The following is a 25,959-nucleotide window of genomic DNA, read 5'->3' as shown; positions in this document are numbered from 1 at the left end:
GTTAGTGTTTTGTTAACAAAGATTGACCTTTGATCCACAAATGGGTCCTGGAATAGGAGGCTTGATCATTATGATTAATATTCTCTTGGCATAGACAAAAATTTATATCCTCACGTGTCGTATTTTATGAGACAAATTTTTAATTGGGTCATTCATGTAAAAGTATTATTTTTTTATGCTAAGAGTATTAAGAAGAGTTAACTCGTCTCACAGACAAAGATTCGTGAAACCGTCTCGCAAGAGACCTATTCCTTCCTTGGCATAATTAGGAAACCAATATAATATTTAATTTCACTAATCATGTGATTTAGAGGTAATGGGAGGGCTCAATTTTTCACTCCTGATCATATATTATGCTACATCGTTCCATCTTTTTATGGTATTAGGACATAATTCAACATTTTTGTTTTACGGTCAGTAGGAGTTGGTTGGTGAATATTTGATCGATCATCATTTTTTTGGACGAGTATGTTGCACAAGATTTATTTAGTATGATTTACTTGACTAACATGTTTTACATGCTATTGCGTCGACTTCCATTACTCTAACCTTAGCCCAACAAACAGCTTCCCAGAAATTACCGAGATTCTTCAAATAATTCTCTACATTATAAATTTGATTTAAATATACAAAATAAATCGTTTTGTCCGTTGAATACAAATCCTCCAATCGAAACGACGAGCTTTTACATTATTTTATGTTACGAGTATTTTTCTAAAAGGAACCAAGAAAGTGAAGTGCAGGGTTATTGGTATTCTAGGAAAGCTCCAACTCCATTCATTTTGTTTCCTATTTTATCAAGAAAAGAAACCAATTTTTGTTTTGTTTTGTGTTTGCCATGAAAGTGAAGCTGGACTAAATTCGAATAATAGAGATCCAATAATACAGCAAGAAAAAAACAAAAGAAGCCACGTTCTTCCTCTATATCACATCATTATCCATTCAAACTTTTCCATGTATAAATAAATCCCACTTTAGTTTTTATATACATGTGGGTACTTAAATTGTAGTGCATCTAGTCTTCTTTTCATAACTATGTATTATTTTATTATCATATATCTCAATTTGTATTATTCTGAATTTAAGTCGTATCTGGATTCATAAATTTCAAATATATTGTTGTTGTTTTAGAGAAGAAAGATCATAAACTTCGAATACATATCTTGTATGTTTACATGATGTTTCAGGTTAATTATGATAGATATCGAGTTCACTCAAAAATAGGAGGCATTTGAAATCCATTATACTTTCTGTAACTAATGTGTAAATAAATATATGGATTTAAGATCTGATTGATTGTTTAATTGTTAACGATAAAAATATAATCGAAATCTACGGATTTCAAATTTATCTCAAAAATGCAACCTTGGTTCATCAATTCATATATATAAGATTTATTTAAAATAAATATACAAACATGCATTACTCATACATCGGTGTTCATTACTTCCTGCCAATTTGTAATTTGTGAAATTGGACCCAATTCTTTTTGACCCAGCATACGACGACGTGTAGAGAGAGATGGATAGCTTTTGCTTTCGAAAGTTGGCTAAGCTCTCTTGACCTCTCAATATAATATTTGTTATTAAATCATAACAGTTTAGATTGAGTCTCGTGTGAGACCATCTCACGGATCTTAATCTGTGAGACGGGTCAATCCTACCGATATTCACAATAAAAAATAATACTTTTTCATAGATGACCAAAATAAAAAATCCGTTTCACAAATAAGATCTGTGAGACCATCTCATACAAATTTTTACCAACAGTCTACTAATAAAACAAAAAAACAAAATTAATGACTTCTCCCGACTGAAATCTAAAAATAAACATAACGATTATCAAATAAAATTTGTCCGTCCAGCAAATAACGATCTTAATCTCGAAAAATCAGAATGACTCTGTTTCGAGTTTCGATTCTTACTCAACGACGACTTTGTCATATCAAATCGTTTCCGCACAATTTCTATCAATCAGATTCAAGAGCACTCTTGTTAGATCGCAAAATTCGAACCTTTTATTTAATAATAACAAGAAACGATAAAAGATAGAAATAAGATAAGATCAAATATTTTGTCGTCCCGTAACGAAAACTTTGACATAAATTATAATATATATTTTATAAAAAAAAATGGAGTTCTGAAATGTTTGTCTTGGCAGTTGAATAAAGGCCATGTTACCACAATCATACCTTTTTTTTTTGTTGGAACTCCATTATTATCTCCATCATTTTTGACCACTTTTATTTAATTTCTTATTATTTATTTAGTTGGGGGCTTACCACCTGTCAGCAATTATTGACTTTCTTGGCCCACTAGCTTCATTGGGCCTTTTTTAGCCCATTTATTTCTTTCTGGTCTTTTATATATGGGCCTTGAAGAGAGGTCATTAGGCCCAACGGTGAGGATATTTGTTTGGTGTTGCACTTGAATTTGAAAATATCAAAGGATCTTTAAACATTGTGATATTAATACGTATCTTATGGGTTCTTAAATCAATTGTAAGTTATAAAAATATTGTTACTACTTTACTAAACTAAAAATGACTTAGAAAATAAGAAAAGAATGATTGTTGGAAAGTAGACGTTTTGAATTTTTTAAGAGAAAATATTTTGGATTATGAAAATCGTCTAAGAGAAAATATTTTGTGAAATTGGACCCAATTCTTTTTGACCCTCCAAACGACGACGTGTAGAGAGATTGGAGAGGGATAGCTTTTGCTTTCGAAAGTTGTCTAAGCTCTCTTGACCTCTCAATATAATCTTTGTTATTAAATCATAACGGTATAGAGAGAGTATTATGTGAGACCGATATTCACGATAAAAAATAATACTCTTAGCATAAAAAGTAATACTTTTTCATAGATGCCCAAATACGATATCTGTTTCACAAATACGACCTGTGTGACCGTTTCATACAAATTTTTACTCACAGTCTATTAATAAAACAAAAAACAAAATCAATGACTTCTCCCAACTGAAATCAAAAAATAAACACAACTATTATCAAATAAAATTTGTTCGTCCAGCAAAAAACGATCTTAATCTCGAAAAATCAGAATGACTTATTTTCGAGTTTCGATTCTACCACCTCATTTTACTCAACGACGACTTTGTCATATCAAATCGTTTCCGCACAATTTCTATCAATCAGATTCAAGAGCACTCTTGTTAGATCGCAAAAATCGAACCTTTTATTTAATAAAATAACAAGAAACGATAAAAGATAGAAATAAGATAAGATCAAATATTTTGTTGTCCCGTAACGAAGACTTTGACATAAATTATATATATATATATATATATATATATATATATATATATATATATATATATATATATATATATATTATAAAATAAATGGAGTTCTGAAATGTTTGTCTTGGCAGTTGAATAAAGCCCCTGTTACCACAATCATACCTTTTTTTTGTTGGAACTCCATTATTATCTCCATCATTTTTGACCACTTTTATTTAATTTCTTATTATTTATTTAGTTGGGGGCTTACCACCTGTCAGCAATCATTGAATTTCTTGGCCCACTAGCTTCATTGGGCCTTTTTTTCTGATCTTTTATGTATGGGCCTTGAAGAGAGGTGATTAGGCCCAAATGTGATAATTCGTGATCCCGCACGTGTGAAAAGTTTCCCTTCTATTAGGACTAGTTTGTCAATGGTGAGGATATTTGTTTGGTGTTGCATTTGAATTTGAAAATATCAAAGGATCTTTAAACCTTGTGATATTAATACGTAGCTTATGGGTTCTTAAATCAATGGTAAGTTATAAAAATATTGTTACTACTTTACTAAACTAAGAATGACGTAGAAAATAAGAAAAGAATGATTGTTGGAAAGTGAACGTTTGTGAATTTTTTAAGAGAACATAGTTTGGATAATGAAAATCGACATTTACAATTACTTGAAGTATATTATTATAGTCGATTGTAATATATCAAAGTCTTTTGGTGAAAAACATATCATTGAGATAGAAAAGATGATGTAAGAGCATTTGAAGTATCTGAACATTCATAAAAATCCGTGTATTTTATCCTACTATTTATTCAGTTATCACATAATTTTGCTTTTCTTCACCATGGCTCGATTCTGCGTGGAGACGAAGAGCCACACGGAGGGACTGGGCCGCGGGTTTTATTAGGGTTTACAATAGAAAGGCCGGGGAAAAGAGACGGGTGGATCATGGTGAAAGGGTTGTGATGCACCCAGGGACGGAGCCACCCCAAAGGCTGGGGTACTATAGGCTCCAGTCCATGCTAAAATTTTTGGGCCTAAGAAATTTTTTTATTAACAACTATTTATAGATCTAAACGGTTCATTTTGTGCCTCAAGCCCAGCCCAGGCTAAAATATTTTGGGCTTAAGCTGCAAATTTTGTCCCTCATCATTGGTTCTGCCTCTTGTTGCCGTGACCACCACCGTTGGCGGATGAACTCTCGATTGAAGTTTATCGATTCATTCAGCCCATAATCAAAATATTTTCTGGCTACGTCCTTTGATGCACCAACCATCACGATTGGAATTTGATAACCATGATTATATTTGACGGGTAATAACCCAATTTACATCGTCTTACTTTATTTATCTCATTTAAATTACGTTCGTGCAAGGCTCAAGTCCAGAAAAAGGCTCATTTGCTTTGAGCCAAAAGGTAAGCCCTCATTTTCGCTCTGAAGTATTTCTCTATTTTCTTTGATTTTGGATATTGTTGACTTGAGCGTATGAAGGTTTTCGTCATCACTATCTGATGTTTCTGATCTGTTCGTAACGCAGGTAACGATCCACAACTTTTCTTTGGGTTTGCAGGTTCAACTCTTCCGCCCAACGACGATTCTTGATCAGATCCATGTGCCTAGTAAGCGGCACGAGCCGACTAGTAAGCGGGACGCGCCGACTAGTAAGCGGGACGCGCCGACCATCTGCCGACCATCTGTTATCATCTTCCATGTACTTCCACCATCTTCTCCTTGTTTGCCTTGGCCAACCGCAAGGTTTTCACACCTGCATGTCCAAAAGAAGGAAAAAAAGAAGAAGCTAACTTCAAGCCTTTGATTGAATGTGTGTTTATATATATATATATATATATATATATATATATATATATATATATATATATATATATATATATATATATATATATATATTATTCGTCGCAATCATTGCTCAATGCTCATTATAAAATTCTTATTAATCTTTTTAGGGTTAAAATTCTTATAAGTAATAAAATATATTTATAAATACATAAATAAAGCATGATAATTTTAAATCGATATTTAAAATGGTAGAATTTTTTGCTTGTAAGCATTGTGTGTGTCGATAACTTCTAATTTTCAAAATTTTTATTTTTTTCGATGCGATATATACATGCCAACTATATCTTGCTTATATCTTGTTGGACTACTCATAAAAGAGTAACTTAAAATGGTAGAATATTTTGCTTGTAAGCATTGTGTGTGTGTGTGTGTGTATATGTGTGTGTAAGCCGTGATGAAGAGTAATCAATTTATTGTTTGAAATTGAAGATTGGACGAAAATTGAAGTTCCAATAATGGGAGAATTATTGAGAATTTTAAGACAAATGTTTGTGTTCTTTTTCATATACTGTCTTTGTGTTTGTTTTGTTTATGAACCGTTTGTTGAAGGGTGGAGCAAAGAAGGGCATGCCATGACATGCAAGATTGCACAGGTACATTATTTTTGTTATGTTTACAAGGTGGTGGTACCTTAATTAGCTTGTTTAAATTTAAATTAAAGTAAACTAAATATAATAATATCGAATTTAATGATATCTTTTAGGGTGGAATTATCCCGTGTTTCGAAATAAAACCTTTTATACAATTTTCTTGAAAATGAATTGATTTTTTTTTAAAAAAAACAATGAACAGGAATTGCTAGATCCAGAAGCAGATACTGCGGTGAAAATGTTGTTACCAGACTATGCGGACGGCGATTTATCGGCGCTGTGCGTGTGGCCGGACCAAGTCAGGCACTGGTACAAGTACCGCTGGACCAGCCCACTTCACTTCATCGACACCCCCGATCAAGCTTGCAATTTTAATTATCAAAGTATATATATTTTATCTATAATTACATTACTTTCTGTGCAATATACACAGGGACGTAGCCAGGAAATAATTAGAGGCATGGCTAAATGCTAATTGCAACGGATAGATATCTAAGCGTCCCTACTAGCGACGGCTCTTCCAAACAGATCGGCGACGGTTTTGATCAAACCGTCGCCAATCGGCGACGGTTTGTACGCAATCGTTGCTATATAGCGACGGTTATAACTAAACCGTCGTCGTTTTAGCGACGGATTGATTAAAACTGTCGCTAATCCATCCGTTTTTTTAGTGTGGGTTATGAGTTAAAATTTTTAATAAATTCAAAAATTTTAGCGACGGATTTGTCTTTGGGGGTGGCTCCATCCCTGAATATACGTATAAGATATATATATATTGATCATATAATATCATCCAAAATGAAAGGGGACTGCCACGATTCACATGGAGTTAAGGATATGTGTGTTGCGGGAGCCATACGAAATTTCACCAACCAGCTCTCACATTACAGGCATGGAACATCTGATCGCCGCCGTAAGATCATTTTTCTTCTAATTATGTATATGTATATATATATATACACACACACACTAATATGCATATGTTAACAGTACGATGTTAGTTGATAATTGATCGGAAAAATGATTTTGATAATATAATACCAAAAAAGAAGTGCTAAATTCAAAATAAGTTACGTGTAAAACATGAAAATTGTATATTGTAACTCAACTTTACAAAACAAATCTTAAATAAATAAGAAGGAATTATTGAATCTCACGATTCTTTTTTTTTTTTTTTTGGTACGAAACAGATAATATGACAGAAGCCTTATTGTTCTTAGCACATTTCATGGGAGATATCCATCAGGTAAATATACATGATTAAACCATGAAAATTTTGGTGATTAGCCCAAAGTCGTGTAGCGTTTTCGATCGATTTTTTTTAACGATTAATAAATGTTCATATGATATAGCCAATGCACGTTGGATTCACAAGTGATGGAGGAGGAAACACCATTAACTTGCGTTGGTTCAGGCACAAGTCTAATCTGCACCATGTAAGTACATAAATATATCGTCCAAAAATTCTGTCTTCCATGCCTCTAAATCGATTATTTGTTGCACAGAAGATACCATTTTACTAAAAATTACAGCTAGTGATACGGTTTATGATTAAAATCTTATATACGGGAGGAAATTAAAGCCCGGTTAATTGCCATGGGTTGATTTTTATTTAGGTTTGGGACAGAGAAATAATTCTTACAGCTGCAGCTGATTACTATGGAAAGGACATTAACCTTCTCCAACAAGACATCAAAAGAAACTTTACTCATGTAAGTTCACTTAATGGTAGATTCCATGGCCATGCAATATATATTACTCGTGGACTTTAAATGAAAAAATATATTTATATTTTATATAATTTCTCAAAAAATTAATTAAATCGGTTTTTTTGGGGTTAATTTCTTAATATTGTCTAATTCAACATTTTGGATCAAATTGAGACAAACAGGGAATCTGGTCAGATGATGTTAGCTCATGGATGGATTGTACTGATCTTTTCCCTTGTGTCAACAAGTGGGTTCTCGTTAATCATTCAAATTCAAACAAACATAAATTATTTTTTAAAAAAAATTGAAATAAATCAAATTTATGGTTATTTTTTCACGTTAAAATGTTTGAATTAATACATGCTTAGGTATGCCTCCGAGAGTATTAATATAGCTTGCCAAAGCGGATACAAAGGTGTTGAATCAGGAGACACTCTTTCCGGTAAGAAAATATCAACTGAAATACATTATTGATAAACACGGTTTAATTTACATTCTTAATTGATAAGATTGAGACTTTGACTTAACTCAACCCTAAAAAGTTATTTCAAGGGGGAGGATATTGTATAAGTCCATATATGCAACTCTCGAGGATTTTATCCAACTGCTGTAGGATAACTAACACTAACCTATATTCAGCATTAGTTTATACATTTGTGAATATGATTCTTGGGGAAAAAAAATAAATTTATCCACGGTGTTCCGAGCATCGGTTATAATTTTTTTCTTATTCGATTTTATTTCGAAATGCAGAAAAGTATTTTAATTCAAGAATGTCAATTGTAATGAAACGAATAGCTCAAGGAGGAGTCCGACTAGCCATGATTTTGAACCATATTTTTGGTGATACTCTACAAGATCCCATGCCTGCAATTTAGTCCTAGCTCTATCATTGTCAAGGCATTCATTCATTAGGTATTTCTTGATGTAATTATTATTTAGTTAATGTTCAAGGTTCTTTATAAAATTATTAATTTTCAAGGTCCATTTGATCTAATATATACCGTTCGATACGTGGTATAAAATAATCCTTTGCAAAGAGATTAACAAGAAGGAATCATGAGCAAAATCCCTTGCATTTTTTATTCAAGATTTTGATTTCACAAAGTTCAAATGTTTGTTTTCATTGACGGGTCGATGCCGAATAGGATGTTATTCGAGCTCGATTATACCATTAATTAGTCACACATTTATCAAAAGGATTTATTCATAGAACTAAATTGTGTGTAAAAAAATACATTGAATTTTTGTAGGTATGATACATGGAGAAAAAATGATTCATTACAATATGTAAATTGCACGAGTTTTAAGCCATTTTTCCTTAAATAGTGACTTTCAACAAGCAAAAATGAAAGAGTAAGTCTCTTATTAGACGATTTCGCGAATCTTTATCTGTGAGACGGGTCAACCATATCGATATTTATTCACAATAAAAAGTAATACTCTTAGCATAAAAAATAATATTTTTTCATGAATAACACAAATAAAAGATTTGTTTCACAAAATATGACGAGTGAGACCGTCTCACACAAGTTTTTGCCAATAAAAACAACTTTGGAAACGTATACTCATGGTTCATATGTTCTGACATTGAAGTTAAATATTTTCAAGTGTCGGCCAAGAAAAAGGCGCATCTCCATCAAATCATGAATGTTAATAAAAATTAGTTTGGAATTCAAAATATTTAAGGTGTTGCATTTGGATGAATGAATTTAAATTTACAGATTCCAAATTCATAAGAACAAATTTATTGGTTTGTTTAGCGAAATCAATGTGACAATGGATTCAAATACAATTAGTTATTTTCGAGTTTTAAACGGAGTTATTTCCAATCTTTCATTCAAATACTTCTAAGATCGTCTAATCCAAACACAACTTGAGGAGACGTGTTAAAATATTTATATATTTTTCAAAGAAATAAAATCAAAGAATTCTTATTTAATCGAAATAGTATTACGTAAATTTGTGCCAAAGAATTAAGATTGGACGAACAAACATTATTTTGCGCCACAAAATAATGAAAACAAATTCATAAAAGATGGATTGCTTGGGAATGAGATGGGATATATTATATATATACAAAACTTGCCGAATTTGCCATTTTAATTTTTTGTTTCAAAAATAAAATGTTTTCAATTGTATAAAAAAATCCAATAAATCTTTTTATGAATGCAATATATTTTATTATCTATATTATATTAAAAAAAAGAATATGTCTCTTGTAAGACGGTCTCACGGATCTTTATCTATGAGACGGGTCAACTCTAACGATATTCACAATAAAAAGTAACACTCTTAGCATAAAATGTAATACTCTTTTATGGATGATCCAAATAGGAGACCCGTCTCACGAAATTGATCCGTGGGACCGTCTCACGAGAGTTTTTGTGCAAAAAAAATACTGAAATTTTGTTCCCAAATTGCCCTAGTTCCAACAATTTTTCACAAAATTGTATTGCGACTTATTTTCAGTATTACATATCTCAAATTATATTATGACTCCTCACTAGTTTCTACAATTATGATACTACCCTTATTTTATTATAAATCAAATTAATTAGAAAAAAAAAATGGTATACATACGTAATGCTTGAACAAATACACCAGTATTAATAAAACTTTAGACATGGGGTTTCCTTAAAACAGGCAACTTGGGGTTTAAGACAGATTACGAACACGGAAGCAAAGTCAAAGACTCTCCAATAATCAAGCATCAATCATGAAATTAAACGTTTAAAATTAGGAAAAATTGCAACAAGTGTTCTATATATTGACATATTTGTTCTAAAAAAAATATTTCAATTAGAAAAACTTGAGATTTTGAAATAATTTTCTATTAGAAATTTGTAAATTGTCGAACCATTTGTTTTAGTAAACCTAATATAATACTATTTTTTAAAAAGAGATATATTTACGCTTCATTTCTTCTAATTTTTCACTTCATATGTAAATAAATTTGATACATATTTTACACATGAAGTAGAGTGTAGATAACACAAAATTGAATTTTTAAAACATATATAAATAATAAAGATGACGAATTGACATGCTTCATAACCACTGCATGAGGAGGCGCACGACAATTTCTTGAAATCAAATATTTGTCATTTTAGATAATAGTACTAAAAACTAATATAATAAGCTTTTGAGGTTGTCTCGATGATTTATTTATGTAAAATGATGTCATAGATTTACTATGTGAGAATGTCAGACTTGTCTATAAGAGTGAAAGTAATATTTGTAATGAATCAGGTTGAATATGAAACTCGACTCACAAAACTAATTCGTGATATCATTATAAGAGTTTTTGTCCGGTTTTTGGACAATTTGCCCCCAAGGAATATGCTTTTTTTTCTCTCTTTTTTTTGTTCAAAATAGAAATAAAATAATATTATTTTCACGATTTATTGCAAAGGTAGAGATTCAGCAGATCTAGGAAACGTGCTTTTGTTTCTCCCTACCAAAACCCTTCGCTTAAACCCTTCTCACTGCTCACAAAAAAGCAACTTCACACACACTAATCCACCATTGACGAGAGCCGAAGGTAAAGAAAGATCTCTACCTCCTCACTGTCAATATCCAAAGAAAAAAAGAATCCGTTTTATGTTTTATTTTTTGTTTTGCATTTATTATGTTTATTGTTATTGGTTTCTGCTCTAGTCATGAGCCTTAATCGTCTCTGCAGAAGTTTGATGCTGATGTTCATTTTCTAGTTTTTGTATGCATGACTTGAGGGGATAATTTCTTGAGTCATGCTCTGTTTTCTTGATCTTTTTCTTCAGATTAGGTTAAACATGTATGCCAAAAGTAGGACAAAACAGGAGCTATATTCAAGAATTTTATCACATGCATTCAAAGATTTGTTCATTTGATGTTAGCAACCGTCCTATCCGTCTACGTCTCGTGACAAAACTATTGCCATAATTGAAATGGAAGTGACAGCTAAATTACGCATGCTTAATGAGGCAAGAATTTACCTGACACCGTGTCTTGGTAATAGATCCTTTTATTAGAGATTTACAAGGAGTATTTTCTTGAATCTGCCTATAGTTTACGGCCAATTTTAGGCCTGTCTTGTCTTCTGTCCACATAAAGTCAGAAACTTTAGTTGTCTTGTTTCGAAACAATAGATACCTAATTTAAACCGAAATTGTTTAAGGGCCTTGTCTCTGCTTCTCCAAATTGATTGGAGAAGTTGATTTTGTCTTCCTACTTAAGGTTTTCAGTTTCCTTAATCATCGCACAAATATGTTGCAGTTTGGCCTGCTTTCAAGAAAATAAAGCAATTCAACCTGTTCTAATCACAAGTTACTTCAAGAGTGGTGGTGCTTGTGACTGATACTCCAAATGGCATTTTCAAGAATATCGAGAAATGGTTTCGGACGATCGGGTGGACTCATCGGAAATTATTCTGGTAAGAGGGATATACTCAGTGAGGGTGTCTCGGCTCCCAAACCTCACTCACCTCTCACCGAAAACTTTACAGTAGGTGGCTACTTTTTTTATCTGTCGAATCTTAAACAACCATCTGGTATAAATTATGGAAGAAGGGGAATTAGAACGACTCCTCAATATCAATTTGCTCATGCACAAAGTGTGGTAGAAGAGTCTGATTCAGAATATGAAAGCATCAAGTATCCTACACTTGAAGCCACAAAGCCAGGCCAAAAGCCTCGAGTAGTTGTTATGGGTAGCGGATGGGCCGCATGTAGATTCCTCAAAGGCCTCGACACTAAGTTATATGATGTTGTTTGCATCTCACCGAGAAATCATATGGTCTTCACTCCTTTGCTTGCCTCAACTTGTGTTGGAACGCTGGAATTCCGTTCTGTAGCGGAACCAGTTAGCCGGATACAAACTGCATTGTCAAAGGATCCTAATTCGTATTTCTTCCTTGCTTCATGCAATAGCATCGACACGGAAAAGCATGAAGTAAGTAGTTGTCTATAATTCATATGGTGATTCAGCCGACTCTTGTTTGATTTCCTCATTACGTTTGAGCATCTTTTGAATCTATTGCATGATTTTGGGCCTACCAAAACAGGTGTATTGCAAGACCGTCGATGCTGGTGGACTTGATAATGAATCTTACCGTTTTAGTGTTTCATATGACAAGCTCGTGATTGCTTCCGGAGCTGACCCATTGACATTTGGCATAAAGGGTGTTAAAGAACATGCCTTTTTCCTGCGGGAGGTGAGTCAAGCCCAGGAGATTAGGAAGAAGCTTCTCCTCAATCTGATGCTCTCCGAAAATCCAGGTGACTATTTTACAGAATCACCAACTTTTTTACCCCAACAAATGAACCCCTTTTCTCGAATCTTTTCAAATATTAAATCTTGAAGAACGTTTCCCATGGATCACACCAAGAACCATTGTTTTCAATGGACGATGCAAGAGTGCCATTATTTAATTGAATGGTCTCATAAACATTATATTTTTGGATTCACAGTATACATACATATGCCTGTGTGTGTGTGTGAGAGAGAGAGAGAGAGAGAGATGAAATAGATTTGCATTTTTACAGGCATGTCAGAAGAAGAGAAGGAACGGCTCTTGCATTTTGTTGTGATCGGAGGTGGACCTACCGGAGTTGAGTTCAGTGGAGAATTGAGTGATTTTATAATCAGAGATGTTAGGCAGAGATATTCTCATGTCAAGAATTACATTCGTGTCACATTGATTGAGGTACCTATCGATCAGTATATATCATGTCATACTAAATCTGGGAAATTGCACTTTGAAGCAAAAAATAATTTTGTGCTTTTATATTTTATACCACAATACCAATTTACCCTGTTTGACCATCATTAGATGTTCATACATTTTGTGCCAACTTCTGTTTCTTAACAGGCAAACGAGATTTTATCGTCTTTTGATGTTGGATTACGGCAATATGCAACAAAGCACCTGACAAAGGTACCTTAAAATCAGGTTTCTTTCAAATAAATCGTTGAGATAGTTTCAATTTGATCGGTAGTAGTAAGTGTATTTTAGTGCGGAGTACGGCTTGTACGCGGTGTCGTGAAAGAGGTTCATCCGAATAAGATAGTTCTTAGCGATGGAAGTGATGTTCCTTACGGCCTCCTTGTTTGGTCCACTGGGGTTGGTCCCTCTCAGTTTGTCAAGTCATTGGATCTGCCCAAGTCTCCAGGAGGAAGGTATAGTCTATTTATTTCTTGTTTTGGGTCTAGTATTATGTGCATATACATACGTACGTATATTTTCTGGGTCTTATAGGATTGGTGTGGATGAATGGCTGAGAGTTCCGTCGGTGGAAGATGTTTTTGCCATGGGGGATTGTGCTGGTTTTCTTGAACATACTGGGAGACCAGTGCTTCCAGCTCTAGCTCAGGTTCCAATTCCGTTCATGTAATTTGAATGTTTCTAATGATTTGATCCATGGTTCATAAATGGGAAAAAAAACGTGATTGCAAAATGCCCATATGATTAATATGACTCGGTGTTAAATTATCTTTTTAATTTGGGTAAGGAAGTTATAATTTCAATCAGAGAATTAACATAGGATCGCTAGATTTCATTCAAGAAAGCCGAGCAGGAATCTAATGTTTTTAAAATAGGTTGCGGAACGGGAAGGAAAATTCCTGGTTGAGTTATTTAACAGAATGGGAAGAACACAGGATTGGGGCAAGGCTTTCTCCATGAAAGATACGGCTCTAGGGGATCCATTTGTGTACCGACATCTTGGAAGCATGGCATCGGTGGGGCGATACAAGGCACTCGTTGATCTACGTCAATCCAAGGTAAGTCGAGTCATCGTTTTGTCCTTCTCTACCAGATGTTCAATTGCTATAGCTATAGTTCTTACAAAATGCTAGCACAAATATATTTGACAGGATGTAAAAGGTCTATCGCTAGCCGGATTTGTAAGCTGGTTGATTTGGCGCTCTGCTTACCTAACTCGAGTTCTTAGTTGGAGGAACAGATTTTACGTGGCTGTGAATTGGGCAACAACACTAGTCTTTGGCAGGGATAATGCAAGGATCGGGTAGCTACCACCAATCAGAGAAATATCCAAACTTGCGTCCTAAATTTGACAGGACTGGATATGTGAACTACACCTACTGCCTCCAAGAAACTACGAACCTCTCAACCAAAAGAAGAAAAAGAAAACACAAACACACATATAGATCTAGAAAATTATGGAACCCAGATTCCTTTCGTTTCATCATGGAGCATAATATTTTTCTATTTTACGCAGCAACTGAGCAAAATATTAGAAATTATGTTATTTATTCAATGAGCAAACATCAAACTGTACAAGACCTTTTGAATTTTAAGGCAACAAATATATTTACCTACGCCATTTCCATATGATCTTAAACGTCTGCCATTGATCAAGGCTCGGTTTTTCTTGTAACAGGTGGAATGAACCACAGAAGTCTCTAAATTTTATTTACGTTGACTATTATTGACCACGAGATCGAGATAACGACTAATATTTGATGGCATATGGGCTTCAAAGAAGAGGTTGGTTAATTACCTCACATGCGTATCATAATCGTATAAAAGGGTATCAGGGATAATAAGAGGTAACTTTTCAATATACATGAACAGCCTCTTCAAATTCTCCTTTGTTATAGTCCTCATGTCAATCACATCCTTGCTCTCCAAATATACCCATAGATCACCAGAGTTTACTCTCTTCAAGCTGCCACGGCAAAAGGGGCATGATTTTGATCTAGCACGCCTGCACCAGTAAGACCTTTCTTGTTATTAACCACAATAAAATGAACATAAAAGGATTACAACACACGTGATTTGAACAAACATTAGTATGATACTTAAGTCACCATGCAAGGTGGCAATTGGCATTGCCACAAGATTCTGCAGAAACCCGACAAAAGACTCAATTACAACGTATAATTTTTGCGAATGTATGAATGAAAGTATTCAATAATTAAAAAAATAAAAAATACAGCACAACTCAACTCATTCCATGAAACAGAGAGAATTAATAAATATTGACATTAAAAAAATATACTAATAGTAAAATATCCGTGGAACGTATTGGTTTTGGTAATTGTATGTTATGGCCAACATTTAGAATCACTCGATTTGAAGCACATCATTTTCCATGCGAAGCATGTACATTTTGAAAACATCTGTACTACGATAAATGCTGTAGTAAAAAATTGGCATGTTGAATAAACACTCCAAATTATGTAGAGCCACAAAAAATAAACAGTCAATTAAGATTCAAGGACAGCAAGATGGAACAACATGATGAAAAATCATCCATCCCCTGTGACATTGATAGCCTTTTCCCTCCAGGAGTAACTTTGAAAAGACTATGCAGGTCCATGCGTCATTCCCACAAAGAAACCTTCTAGATATACTGTATCCTAGCCGTCTCCTAATTCTTGTATCTCCAACAGTTCATCAATGCCAGAACAATACAAAAACACTCACGTAACCAGATCCCAAGCACAAACCTAAAAGCATCTGGTCAGTTTGGTGCCACTAAAGTAAGATGCATGCAGATGAAGTGTAATTAACCTGAGGTCTCAAATGTCTCTTACGGCATCGTGTGCACATTTACTACGGAATACTGTGACAGAGCATGCTTTGTTTTCTTACATTTTCCTTATAACAGTTCTCCAGTTTTGTTAAAAGCAAACACAAAATTTTCTCAGTCAGAAGATTAAGCACTGAATAGACATGTGAAAACATACAGGCAAAGAAATTAGAAGTGATGCTGTGTTTTCATGACTTGAATCATGCAATTTCTTAGATATCACAGATGTAAGTATATCGAGGCCATTAAATTTGATCATTCAATGAAAGATATTTCCAGCACAAAGAAATTGTAGAGACTCCAACAATAACTAGTCTGATTTTACATGCACGCAAGAAATAGGGATGGAAGAAAAGGCGGAAAGAATACCAGTCTCTATAACATTTCAGGCATATGGTGTGGTTGCATCCCGGTAAGACTACCTTATTGTTCATCTCCATGCAAATTCCACATTCTTCTTCCCTTTCAATATCTATTTCAGAGTAATAACTATGATCATCTTCATCCCTTCTCCGGTATCTCTCAAAACAAACAGCTTTTTGCTTTTTTTCTTCTGAATCAGTGACACCACTTTGAAGTTGCAATAAAGAGGGATAAATAACAGCTGACCACCAAACACACCAGAAATCAGATTCCACCAGTCACTAAAGGCCTTTCCAGTAAAATAATCTTAATCTGCAAGAAAAAAAAAGCTTACCATAGAATTCTCTGACGCTCGCTTTTCTCTCATGAGTGGACATAGTGGTGGTGCCATCAACATACACCTGTGACATAATGCAGTCAATCTAATTGCCAGCAAAACAAAGTGGAAATTCGTCAAGGAAAATACGTATGTTTGTGCCATGACCAGTTCCAGCCACTAATTGGAGAAAACAAACATGCACGAATGCAGCAGGGCATTTTAAAAAAATACTTGCCTTGTATATCAGGATTCTTAAAAGTCCAAGAGCACCAGCTAGTTGGCAATCAGTCCACTGTACTAGGAAAAGGAAAAGGTGAGCTGCCGGACTGTACGACATTCTCATTTGTAGGCAGGCACCATCGTACTCGCATGGGAAATCAGATGCACTGCAATGTCCCGAAATTTTTCAAAATTTCATATTACATGCTAGCATAAAATTATGAAGTTTAAAAGGATAAATCACGAGCCTTTCCATACAACCACCATTTGGCAAGCTCAGTTAACCTCTGAGGTTCCTATTACTAATCAACATAATCAATAAGCAAATTTTCGCAAAATCAGAATACAACTTTATACACTCCAAGCAGACAAGTTAAATGCTCAAAATCAATAGTCGGTGCTCGTTTGATTAACTCTCAACACAATCAAGCACTCTATCCTTCCATTAAAAACTTTCATAATTCAAACTGCAAAACCAGAGTCCTTAAAATCAAACGTATAAAAAGAAATTCTGATCAATCACAGAAAGGAAAATTGCAAAAAATATCGAAGAAAACAAGAAACCCCGTCAAAATTAAAGGAAAAACAGGGAAAAAAAAAAGGACTGATCGTCAATTTATTTACTTCTGCGAGGCAAAGACTAATAAAAAAAAAAACAGAGACAGAAAAATCACATACAGAGTATTAGCATGCTGAATATCAGCTTCAAGCAATTTGAGCGAATCCTTGAAAGACTTCCGCGTTGGACTTACGCCGCCTACGTACATCTCCTCCAACAAACACTCCACTCTTCCAAACAATTCTACTCCTTCCTCTATCTCAAAGAATCATCCCCCAGCGGATGAAATTTGAAGCCAAAAAAAAAAAAACAACTGCTGCAGAGAAAAAAGGAGAAGGAAAAGGAAAAGGTTGAGAGATATTTCTTAATGATTATTTATTAAAATTTTGTTTTATTCACTTTACAAAATTTCCAAGGAAAATCCTGACTGATATTGACTTGTCTCAATTCGGAGGTGTCTGACATATTATGTCAGTCAGCATTATCCACCTTCGTTTTTATTAAACAAAATTTATTTTGATTATTATTTTAATATATTATCAATTTTTTTATATAAAAAATTCGAAATGAAAACAATATATTAACTATCTAAATTATGCCATTAGTAAGCTTTAAAAAATATACATGTCATTAATATCATTGTACGTGAGAAAAGACAACTTGCAACTCAGTTGCTAGAATAAGTGAGTTTTAGTTCGATTCTTCTTACTAACATTATTTTTTAATGATTTTTCCGCACATAGTGGATGAGTGTGATTTATGGTTTGTATGTTACTACGTTAACTAAGATTTTACCTAACATATGTTATGAATTTCAATGTTATAATTTTTTTTATAAAAATTGTTAAAGTGGACCCAAAAATCCCTTGAAAATAGAATAAAAAATGACTCGATTCAAAATTGAGATTACTTCAGGAATTTTTAAGGAGACTTGCAAATGTTTATTTGCAAATTTACGATTGATAGTACAGCTGTTGGGTTGTCTTGTCTATTATTATTATTAATAATTAATAAAAATATCAAAATATACATTATTACAAGTCAATTTTCTGGTGACATAAATATCGGTCCCACTCTCTTTTAATTATTTAAATGGGGTGGAATTGTGGGGTTTTTGGGAGTGGAGATGCCACTCGACAAAGGGTGGGTCGGTGGCTCCTCTCTCTCGCTATTAATCATTAATATATATTAATTAATATATATATATATATATATATATACTTATTAATTAATTATCGATAAGTTTATAATCCCTTTGTTTAAATTACTAGGTAAACGTTAATTGTCATTATAATTAATTAAAGCTTTTTTTTTTAAATTTTGAAACAACTAAAACATGAAATAGTTAATTATAATATAATACTAAAGCTGTATATTATGTTAAAAAAATAAAATAGACTCTGAAACTTACCGAATTTGTTATATAAGTATATTTTATATAAAAAATTAATATATGTATTAATAATAATAATAATAATATACCAATAATAGTATTTTTACTTACTGCTTTATTATGCTTTTGTGCCTTGGGCTGCTTTCGGTCCCCTTTTGCGTCTTGTTGATTGTCAAACTTTTGATTAAATGATATTTAATGATCTCTTGAAACAATTTTTAAATAGTCGACTACAGTTTATATAATTTAATATTGAAAATGTAAAAAAAAAAAAAACTATTCAAAACATTAAATTTTTAAGAACGAAATGTTGAAATCTGTAAACATGACTACTTTTGGATCACTGGAGTGCATCATTTATACATTAACACGACAAATACTTATTACATATGGGCAATTTATTTACTAAATGCCAAGCTTAATTGGAGCACATTAATCTCAGATGTAGACAAACCCCACCAGCAACTAATGTAACGATCATGGCTATAGCCTATATTCATGTGGTCACTATTAGTCACTCATCATAGTTTTAATTGATATCAACACTCTAAGAATCTAGATACTAAATTTAGAAGTCCTGAGTTCGAAAGAAATATTGTATAGGTGACAGTGCATAAACATAAACTACGACTCATGTTGGACCAATCTATTGCACATGGTCTATAATTATGCATGAATATGAGTTGAAACTCGTGTTAGATCAGTAATTCTATGATCAATAATGATGCACGTGTATTAATTAAGAATCATGTTATCTCCACCTATGACCCATAGTCAGTTACATATAGGGCGGCACGCATATTCCAGAATCAGTTTTTATTTGTGACCCAATTTAATTGGATTTATCATTGAAAGTGGATACTCTTTTTAAATATATCAATATTAGTCTTTTAGAGTCAAATGTCACGACAACGGCTGTTATATTTCTTGTCACACAAATATATATATCTTTTTTTTTTTTTGAAGAACACAAATATATATATATATATATATATATATATATATATATATATATATATATATATATTAACATTATTCAATAATTATATTATAGAGTTTTTTTTCCCCGTACCTCTACGATGTAAGAGAAAAAATAAATAAAAAAACACAACAGTACCGTAGGCCAAAAAGCTTGGCCAACTAAATCAAACTAAGCTGAAATAATTTTATTTTTCAGATAAAAAAATCATCTTTCGACAACAAAAACAAGAGTGGGTTTGTGAAACTTCGTGCTTTCACAAAAGAATCCCACAACCAAGTATGGAGATCTACATATTCCACCACCAGTAAACAGTTTATCACTCTGAATCAACATATATCTGCAGATTGCATTAAGAATAATAGTCCATCAGTACATCATAAAAACAAGATAAAAAGAAAATTTATCATATAAAACGATGGTTTCCACGCAGATCATGGAGCTGGCGGAGAAAATACACACCAGTAAGACTAACTAAACCCAAATCACAATATTTTTGCTTCTGGGGAGCCTTGTTGAGTGAGTTTGAAGATTATAAAAATTCAGTGAATGATTGTCTGGACTCTTGATACTGGGACTCAACTGACTTTGCTTTTCTTAATTTTAACACTTCAAAATGGTCATTCAAACCTCATGATCGCACAATCATTTTCTTTCTTTCTATTCTACCAATAATAGTGATATTCCATCTTTCACATACAATCATTACACCACCACATTTCTTCTGGCATATCACACAATTAACTCAAAATTCATAACCAGATGTTTTCTCAAAATTGTTTCAAAATACTTTCATCTATCTTCTCAAAAAATCTAACTAGACTTAATTTCAACGTCTGACCAAATGAGATTATAGAGTTCAAAATAAAGATGCACTAGTGTAACCACAGGACTGCCTCAAATTCAAAATCAGTCAGATTGATCACACATATGGCCATTATAATACATAGTAGTGTGGAACTCCAAGAAAACAGCTAACCTCCAGTTCTAGTAGAGAATCATAAGTTTTCTTCTCTATCGTATCAAGCACCGTAATGCCACTGATTTTCTGAATCCCATTCTTTACTGCGATTAAGTTCTACATGCAAACAATGAACAAAGATCATTAAGATATTATTGACCAGCGATCCAACTCCAGTGGTTTTAAAAAAAATTTCTTTTCTATTCTCTATTTAATATATGAATCGTCTATATGTTTATTAAGACAGTGTCCATCGTTAGCTTATTAATACAAGTTTAAAGCAAAAATCAAGTTATTGTAGAAGGCAATGCCCATCATTAGCTTATTAATACAAGTTTAAAGCAAAAATCAAGTTAATTGTAGAAATTAAAAAGTGAACACACTAACCAACTGGAACTCCAAAGAGCTTGATGCTTGCACCTCTCCAAGAGTCTGACAAATTGTATGAAAATACATACAATATTCAATCTCATATCTTGAAAAAGTCCTGATGGATATTTTAGGCATCTTTAAAGAAGTACATGTATCAACAACGAAGCCGTACTAGGAGTTGATGAAAGTGCAAAAACAATTTCATGTTCAGGATGGAACAAGTGTTTGGAACAGAGGTTTGTAAATAAAATCAAGCTGTTTTAAATCACTCACCATCGTCTGAAGACCATTGACCATTACTGTTTTCTCATCAAGTGTATTACTTTCTGATAACCACACTTCAAAGGGGCCAAGTACTCTGTCAGTCTGGTTTACGAGATTCAAGCGTGCCTACATAAGGATACCGAGGATGTGAATGATTAAAGCTTAGGCATCGTGAACACATGCATTAAAAAAATAACTTATACTGTGTGTTTTGTGCATGGCTAAAGTATATAAATTGCAGCGATTTCACTCGGCACTGGCACTGTTGTGATCAGCACTCTTGAATCCACTATTTACATAATTTAACAGGCAGACTCTAATAATCAGAAGGACAATCTTAAGGGACACTTTTCTGTGGGAATGCACATTCTGTGACTACCAACCAAAACAAAGGAAAAATCCAAGCTTTACCCTACAGAAGGATCAAAAGGTAACGGATGTTGTTTCTTCTAGCCATAATAAAATAGCTCCGATCATAAGTCATTATTTAAAAAATAGCAAAGGCACGAGGACATCAGGATACAAAAATATCTCTTCACAAAGGGACCAAATATGGATTAAGTAAGAAGTTCAATAAATGCATACAACCATATCTAGAGAAGTAGAGGTTACCACAAAAGGTTTCTCCAAGATAATGACGGAAGGCACCTCAACAGCCTGCAATTCAATCTCCTTGCGTGTGATGGACTGCAAGGGAGTAAATAATAATAGCTATAAGAATAGAGAAATGTGAAATTAAAGAAATCTACTTTATTGAATCAGCCCTTCGCATCAAAACCAAAGTATTGAGACCCTAAATAACACAAATTACAATAGACTATTCCATTCGTGTTGACTTCTAATTATTGAATCAGAGATCAGTGACAATTTCTCATTTTAAATAATGTTTTCCGTTTCAGATACAACTTATTCAGCTGTCAGCAGGGGTATAGAATTCAATACATGTCAACATTTTATAGTAAAATCAATTAAAAAAAAAATCAACTCACATTTCCTAGAATATTTTGAGTCTGCAGGCGACCAGGTTCACCCAAATTTGTGTGCCATGTTATCTGAAGCTTACCAAGAACATTACTTCCCTCGAGTTTCACTCGTGCACTGTCCTGTGATGACAACCTTAACTGATAGAGATAGTTGTAAATTCCTCCTCCAGCTCTAATGAGAATGGGTTCCTTGAACACTTCTCTGCCAAAACAATCTAGCATTCACTATAACTATAAAGAAGGTGATGCCAACATCAAGTTGGATAAATTTAAACCTTTAAAAACGATAAAACAAAAAACCAAGATTGCGAATTAATTAGAATTATTTTCCAAATCACCTTGTCAATAGATTGTGTTCCGGAAGGTGACCATCAGCTTTGAGCACTGTTGCAGTCCAATTATGTGCCGGCTCAAACTCAACTTGGTCCATGTACAGATTAGATTTTGTATTATTTTCTATACAAGCCTCCAAAAAAGTGTTTTCCTGAGAGGAAGGACGATCAGACGATCGTGAAAGGAAGCAGCTCAGCGGATACCTCTAATTTACAAGTATTTGCATCTCATCCTGAAAAATTAAATACACATTTGAATGATCTACTGCTACAATGAACTCTTAAAATAGGTCAGAGAAAAACTGAGTATAAATTTCAAGTAGCCTCAGCCACCATTGTGGGGCTCCCAGAACTGACTCAAACTATATGACATGATATATGGATCATATTTGAGGACAATATGAGTATCATACTTTTAAAACTTTTCAAAGACCCATCATATCATACATAGGAAATGTAACCAAGAATAAAGCAGGTACAAATTCAGTATGTCATGCATTTGCAGATTCCATTCTGCCTAAGAACTATATGACACAAGTGGTTTCCTAGAATAACATATTATGAATTGCTAGGAAAGATCACGAACTTACACTTAATAAGCCATAATCACACATCAACCTACCTTCACAACCCGGACCTGCATGACAAGTAGAGTAACTATTACTTAATTTGAAAATTTAATAATTAAGTCGATTTTCAAGATAAAAATATACAAATAGAAACGACATTCTGCCCCTTGCACATATTTTAAAGAAAATTGTCAGATATTTCAGTGGGGATGCACATTGCGAGACTTGGAACAATTTGTACCTTTGTTCTAACTGAGAGGGGATTAGAAACCATGAACTTGAAAAACTGTGGGAGATACTTCCTCTCACCGTCACCGTCACTATAAAGTGCAGTGCACACCAAGCTACAGATAAGAAAAATGCGACCATTGAAATTAGAATACATATTATCAATCACTAAAAATATCCAGAGAGAAATATTTAAGATATATCCCCCAAATTGACTAACGTGTGTGCACCGAGTTCTTTCACATCATGTTCGACGATGAAATCATATCTTCCAGTCGCACGTATTGATTCGACGGGTGATTTTGATGTATCCAACAACATTATTCTCTGTTTTTCTGTTTGAATTTCAGCCTGTCAACAAAAAATTGCACAATTTAAGTTATCTTCAGATTGTTGCAGTAAGTAAAAGAGGATTTGATAGAGTGTCTCCCAACAGATTGATACACTGTTGACAGTTCTAACTCATGCACACAAGAATCTAAAGTTTCTCACAAGATTTATCATGGATTTGAACTGTGACATGGATAATATTCTGGAACATTTTCTCCATCATTGTTTCCAATTTGAAAGTTCTTAAGAGAGGAAAGGAAAAAGTCAGTAAATCTAGATACTATGACTGAATGCTCGTATCCCTCTAAATTTATATGAAAAGACACAAATTAAGATGACAACATGATACAATAGATACTGATAGCATTATAAAGAGAATATATACATCACTGAAGCATAATGACACATCCGTAACAAGCTGTAACAAGCATATAGTGCATGCATAGAAACCATACAAATTGACCTTAACCATCGAAAGAGAAATAAATACTTGGCCTTATCACTTAGCTTACTTGCAACATCAATATTAATCACAGCCGAAAGGAAAACAACTTCAGTTACAATTCTTTGGTTCACCATAAATTAACTTTTAGACCTTGATTATAACATCACGAACTTCGATATTGGAGCTGTTGTTGATACTTATATAACTGCAGAATGTCTCCCCCAAATATATCGCCCTACAACCACGAGAACAATTAATACAGTGATGCTCGCCACACATTCCTATAGAATTAAACTGGTATAAGCTTAGACATGAAGAAGGTGAGTGCGTATGTCACTGTGGTAATAATATACCCGAATGATTGTGGGAGGACCAGGAGGCCAGGAAGGCCAATGGAATCGGAAGGGTCGTTGAGGAGGAACCTGCTCCGGTAACTGAGATCCGCTGCGTCCATGGCGGAGTTGTTCGACTGACCGCCGACATTAATACTAGTGAGAAGGCGAGGGAGGTGAGAGGCCGCGATTGGATCGTCAAAAAGGTCTTCGCCAAAGAAAAGATCGCAGGGATCGAATTTGAGAGTAGCAGTCTCTACGTGGAAGGTCGGGCGGCACATCCTCATAACCCTGAACGCCAGCGAGTGCGCCGCCTGAGCTCCACCGCCACCGGCACTCATCTCAGCTCCTAAGTAGAGTGGCAAGGGGCTCGGAATCGGATGCCAAATATTGGCTTAAAATAAATTCTGATTTAGTATAAAATATTCGTCTGGAATTAATTAAAATTAAAAATAAAATAAATAACCAATGAACCTTAACATGATATATGCATTTTTTTTTCCAATTGATTTAATCTTTGCTCACAAAAGACTATTAATATCAATTAATTTAATGTTTACTTACAACAAAAAAAAAAAACTCAAGGCTGGTTAATAATTGAATTACAACATGATTTTTAGTCCTTAATTTAATAAAAATAAATAATTTTTGCTCTTTATAAATGAAAATAAAATGAAAAACTTCTTATTATATAATTCATTTTCTTCCTTTTCATAGTTAGAATGCTTTAATAATCACCCTATAAATTATCTTCACTTATCTTATCACTTAAAGATGCTGCCCAAAAGGTAAGGGTGTCAATTCGGGTACGTTGGGTGGGTTAGGTTGGGTTGAGTTGAGCAATAGTACTATTCAAAAATTTCTCAACCCGAACTCAACCTGAACTTGGGTCAATCCGAAAATTCTCAACCGGACCTGAACTCGAATCAACCCGATCAATCTGATTAACCCGATTTTGAATTTATTTTCGAAGAAAATTAAATAAAATTCAAAAAAAATTGATTTAAACACATAATAACAAAATCTCCCTCGTATATATAATTTAAATTTGAAAGTCTAATCGTATAAAAATAAAATAAATTTACTAAATCAAATAAACAATTGTTTAAAAAATAAAAAAAAATTATTCAACATAAATATTAAATTATGAAAATTTATGATATAAATATACAATAAATATTTTTTTCAAACATACAGTATGTATAAAAATGTAGGCAATATTTATTAATTATATTTTTGAAAAAAAATTAAATTTTCGAGTCAACTGAACCCAATCCAATCCGATCATTTTTTTCGGGTCATCTATCGGATCCAACCCGATCTGACCCGAACCCTAAAACTCCAAACCTAAACCTAGTTTTTTTCTGATTGA

General features: G+C 33.5%; 4 protein-coding genes across 4 annotated transcripts; 2 read left to right on the top strand and 2 right to left on the bottom strand.

Annotated features, from left to right (window-relative positions):
- Positions 1 to 5,503: 5,503 nt before the first annotated feature.
- LOC140824510 (endonuclease 1) lies at positions 5,504 to 8,485 on the top strand. The gene is made up of 9 exons (XM_073186089.1): positions 5,504 to 5,696; positions 5,896 to 6,076; positions 6,499 to 6,606; positions 6,884 to 6,939; positions 7,046 to 7,129; positions 7,310 to 7,405; positions 7,585 to 7,649; positions 7,771 to 7,844; positions 8,156 to 8,485. Exons 1-9 carry the CDS (start codon positions 5,559 to 5,561, stop codon positions 8,278 to 8,280), a joined length of 927 nt encoding a protein of 308 aa, XP_073042190.1. The 5' UTR covers positions 5,504 to 5,558; the 3' UTR covers positions 8,281 to 8,485.
- Positions 8,486 to 10,803: 2,318 nt separating this feature from the next.
- Positions 10,804 to 14,722, top strand: LOC140822026 (internal alternative NAD(P)H-ubiquinone oxidoreductase A1, mitochondrial-like). The gene is made up of 9 exons (XM_073182754.1): positions 10,804 to 10,946; positions 11,660 to 12,334; positions 12,447 to 12,660; positions 12,928 to 13,088; positions 13,254 to 13,319; positions 13,398 to 13,561; positions 13,641 to 13,755; positions 13,982 to 14,164; positions 14,258 to 14,722. Exons 2-9 carry the CDS (start codon positions 11,750 to 11,752, stop codon positions 14,411 to 14,413), a joined length of 1,644 nt encoding a protein of 547 aa, XP_073038855.1. The 5' UTR covers positions 10,804 to 10,946; positions 11,660 to 11,749; the 3' UTR covers positions 14,414 to 14,722.
- LOC140822037 (E3 ubiquitin-protein ligase AIRP2-like) lies at positions 14,638 to 17,765 on the bottom strand. The gene is made up of 5 exons (XM_073182763.1): positions 17,519 to 17,765; positions 16,857 to 17,007; positions 16,637 to 16,703; positions 16,309 to 16,543; positions 14,638 to 15,111 (listed from the first exon to the last, which is right to left on the bottom strand). The coding sequence occupies exons 1-5, from the start codon at positions 17,605 to 17,607 to the stop codon at positions 14,901 to 14,903; spliced, it is 753 nt and encodes a 250-aa protein (XP_073038864.1). The 5' UTR covers positions 17,608 to 17,765; the 3' UTR covers positions 14,638 to 14,900.
- A 2,172-nt stretch (positions 17,766 to 19,937) lies between these two features.
- Positions 19,938 to 24,978, bottom strand: LOC140822018 (uncharacterized). Its single transcript, XM_073182743.1, has 12 exons — positions 24,609 to 24,978; positions 24,406 to 24,490; positions 23,701 to 23,831; positions 23,494 to 23,596; positions 23,306 to 23,320; positions 22,690 to 22,835; positions 22,358 to 22,553; positions 21,981 to 22,055; positions 21,378 to 21,494; positions 21,120 to 21,164; positions 20,751 to 20,849; positions 19,938 to 20,111 (listed from the first exon to the last, which is right to left on the bottom strand). The coding sequence occupies exons 1-12, from the start codon at positions 24,926 to 24,928 to the stop codon at positions 20,091 to 20,093; spliced, it is 1,353 nt and encodes a 450-aa protein (XP_073038844.1). The 5' UTR covers positions 24,929 to 24,978; the 3' UTR covers positions 19,938 to 20,090.
- Positions 24,979 to 25,959: the final 981 nt, after the last annotated feature.

Source organism: Primulina eburnea, chromosome 2, assembly GCF_022965805.1.
Source record: "Primulina eburnea isolate SZY01 chromosome 2, ASM2296580v1, whole genome shotgun sequence".
NCBI lineage: Eukaryota > Viridiplantae > Streptophyta > Magnoliopsida > Lamiales > Gesneriaceae > Primulina > Primulina eburnea.
The sequence above is the reverse complement of the archived record's forward strand: the minus strand, read 5'-3'. Positions and strand labels throughout refer to the sequence as shown.

Coding starts and splice junctions, on each gene's coding strand:
- LOC140822026 (XM_073182754.1), top strand. CDS start 11,750: ATGGCATTTTCAAGAATATCGAGAAATGGTTTCGGACGATCGGGTGGA. Junction 13,089..13,253: donor TTCGTGTCACATTGATTGAG/GTACCTATCGAT, acceptor GTTTCTTAACAG/GCAAACGAGATTTTATCGTC. Junction 13,562..13,640: donor CCCAAGTCTCCAGGAGGAAG/GTATAGTCTATT, acceptor TGGGTCTTATAG/GATTGGTGTGGATGAATGGC.
- LOC140822018 (XM_073182743.1), bottom strand. CDS start 24,928: ATGAGTGCCGGTGGCGGTGGAGCTCAGGCGGCGCACTCGCTGGCGTTC. Junction 22,056..22,357: donor CTCAAAATATTCTAGGAAAT/GTGAGTTGATTT, acceptor ACTCCCTTGCAG/TCCATCACACGCAAGGAGAT. Junction 20,112..20,750: donor ATTCTCTACTAGAACTGGAG/GTTAGCTGTTTT, acceptor TGCAATCTGCAG/ATATATGTTGATTCAGAGTG.
- LOC140824510 (XM_073186089.1), top strand. CDS start 5,559: ATGGGAGAATTATTGAGAATTTTAAGACAAATGTTTGTGTTCTTTTTC. Junction 7,650..7,770: donor CTTTTCCCTTGTGTCAACAA/GTGGGTTCTCGT, acceptor ATACATGCTTAG/GTATGCCTCCGAGAGTATTA. Junction 7,845..8,155: donor ATCAGGAGACACTCTTTCCG/GTAAGAAAATAT, acceptor TTCGAAATGCAG/AAAAGTATTTTAATTCAAGA.
- LOC140822037 (XM_073182763.1), bottom strand. CDS start 17,607: ATGTACGTAGGCGGCGTAAGTCCAACGCGGAAGTCTTTCAAGGATTCG. Junction 16,704..16,856: donor TAAGAATCCTGATATACAAG/GCAAGTATTTTT, acceptor ATTATGTCACAG/GTGTATGTTGATGGCACCAC. Junction 15,112..16,308: donor CTGAAATGTTATAGAGACTG/GTATTCTTTCCG, acceptor TTACTGGTGCAG/GCGTGCTAGATCAAAATCAT.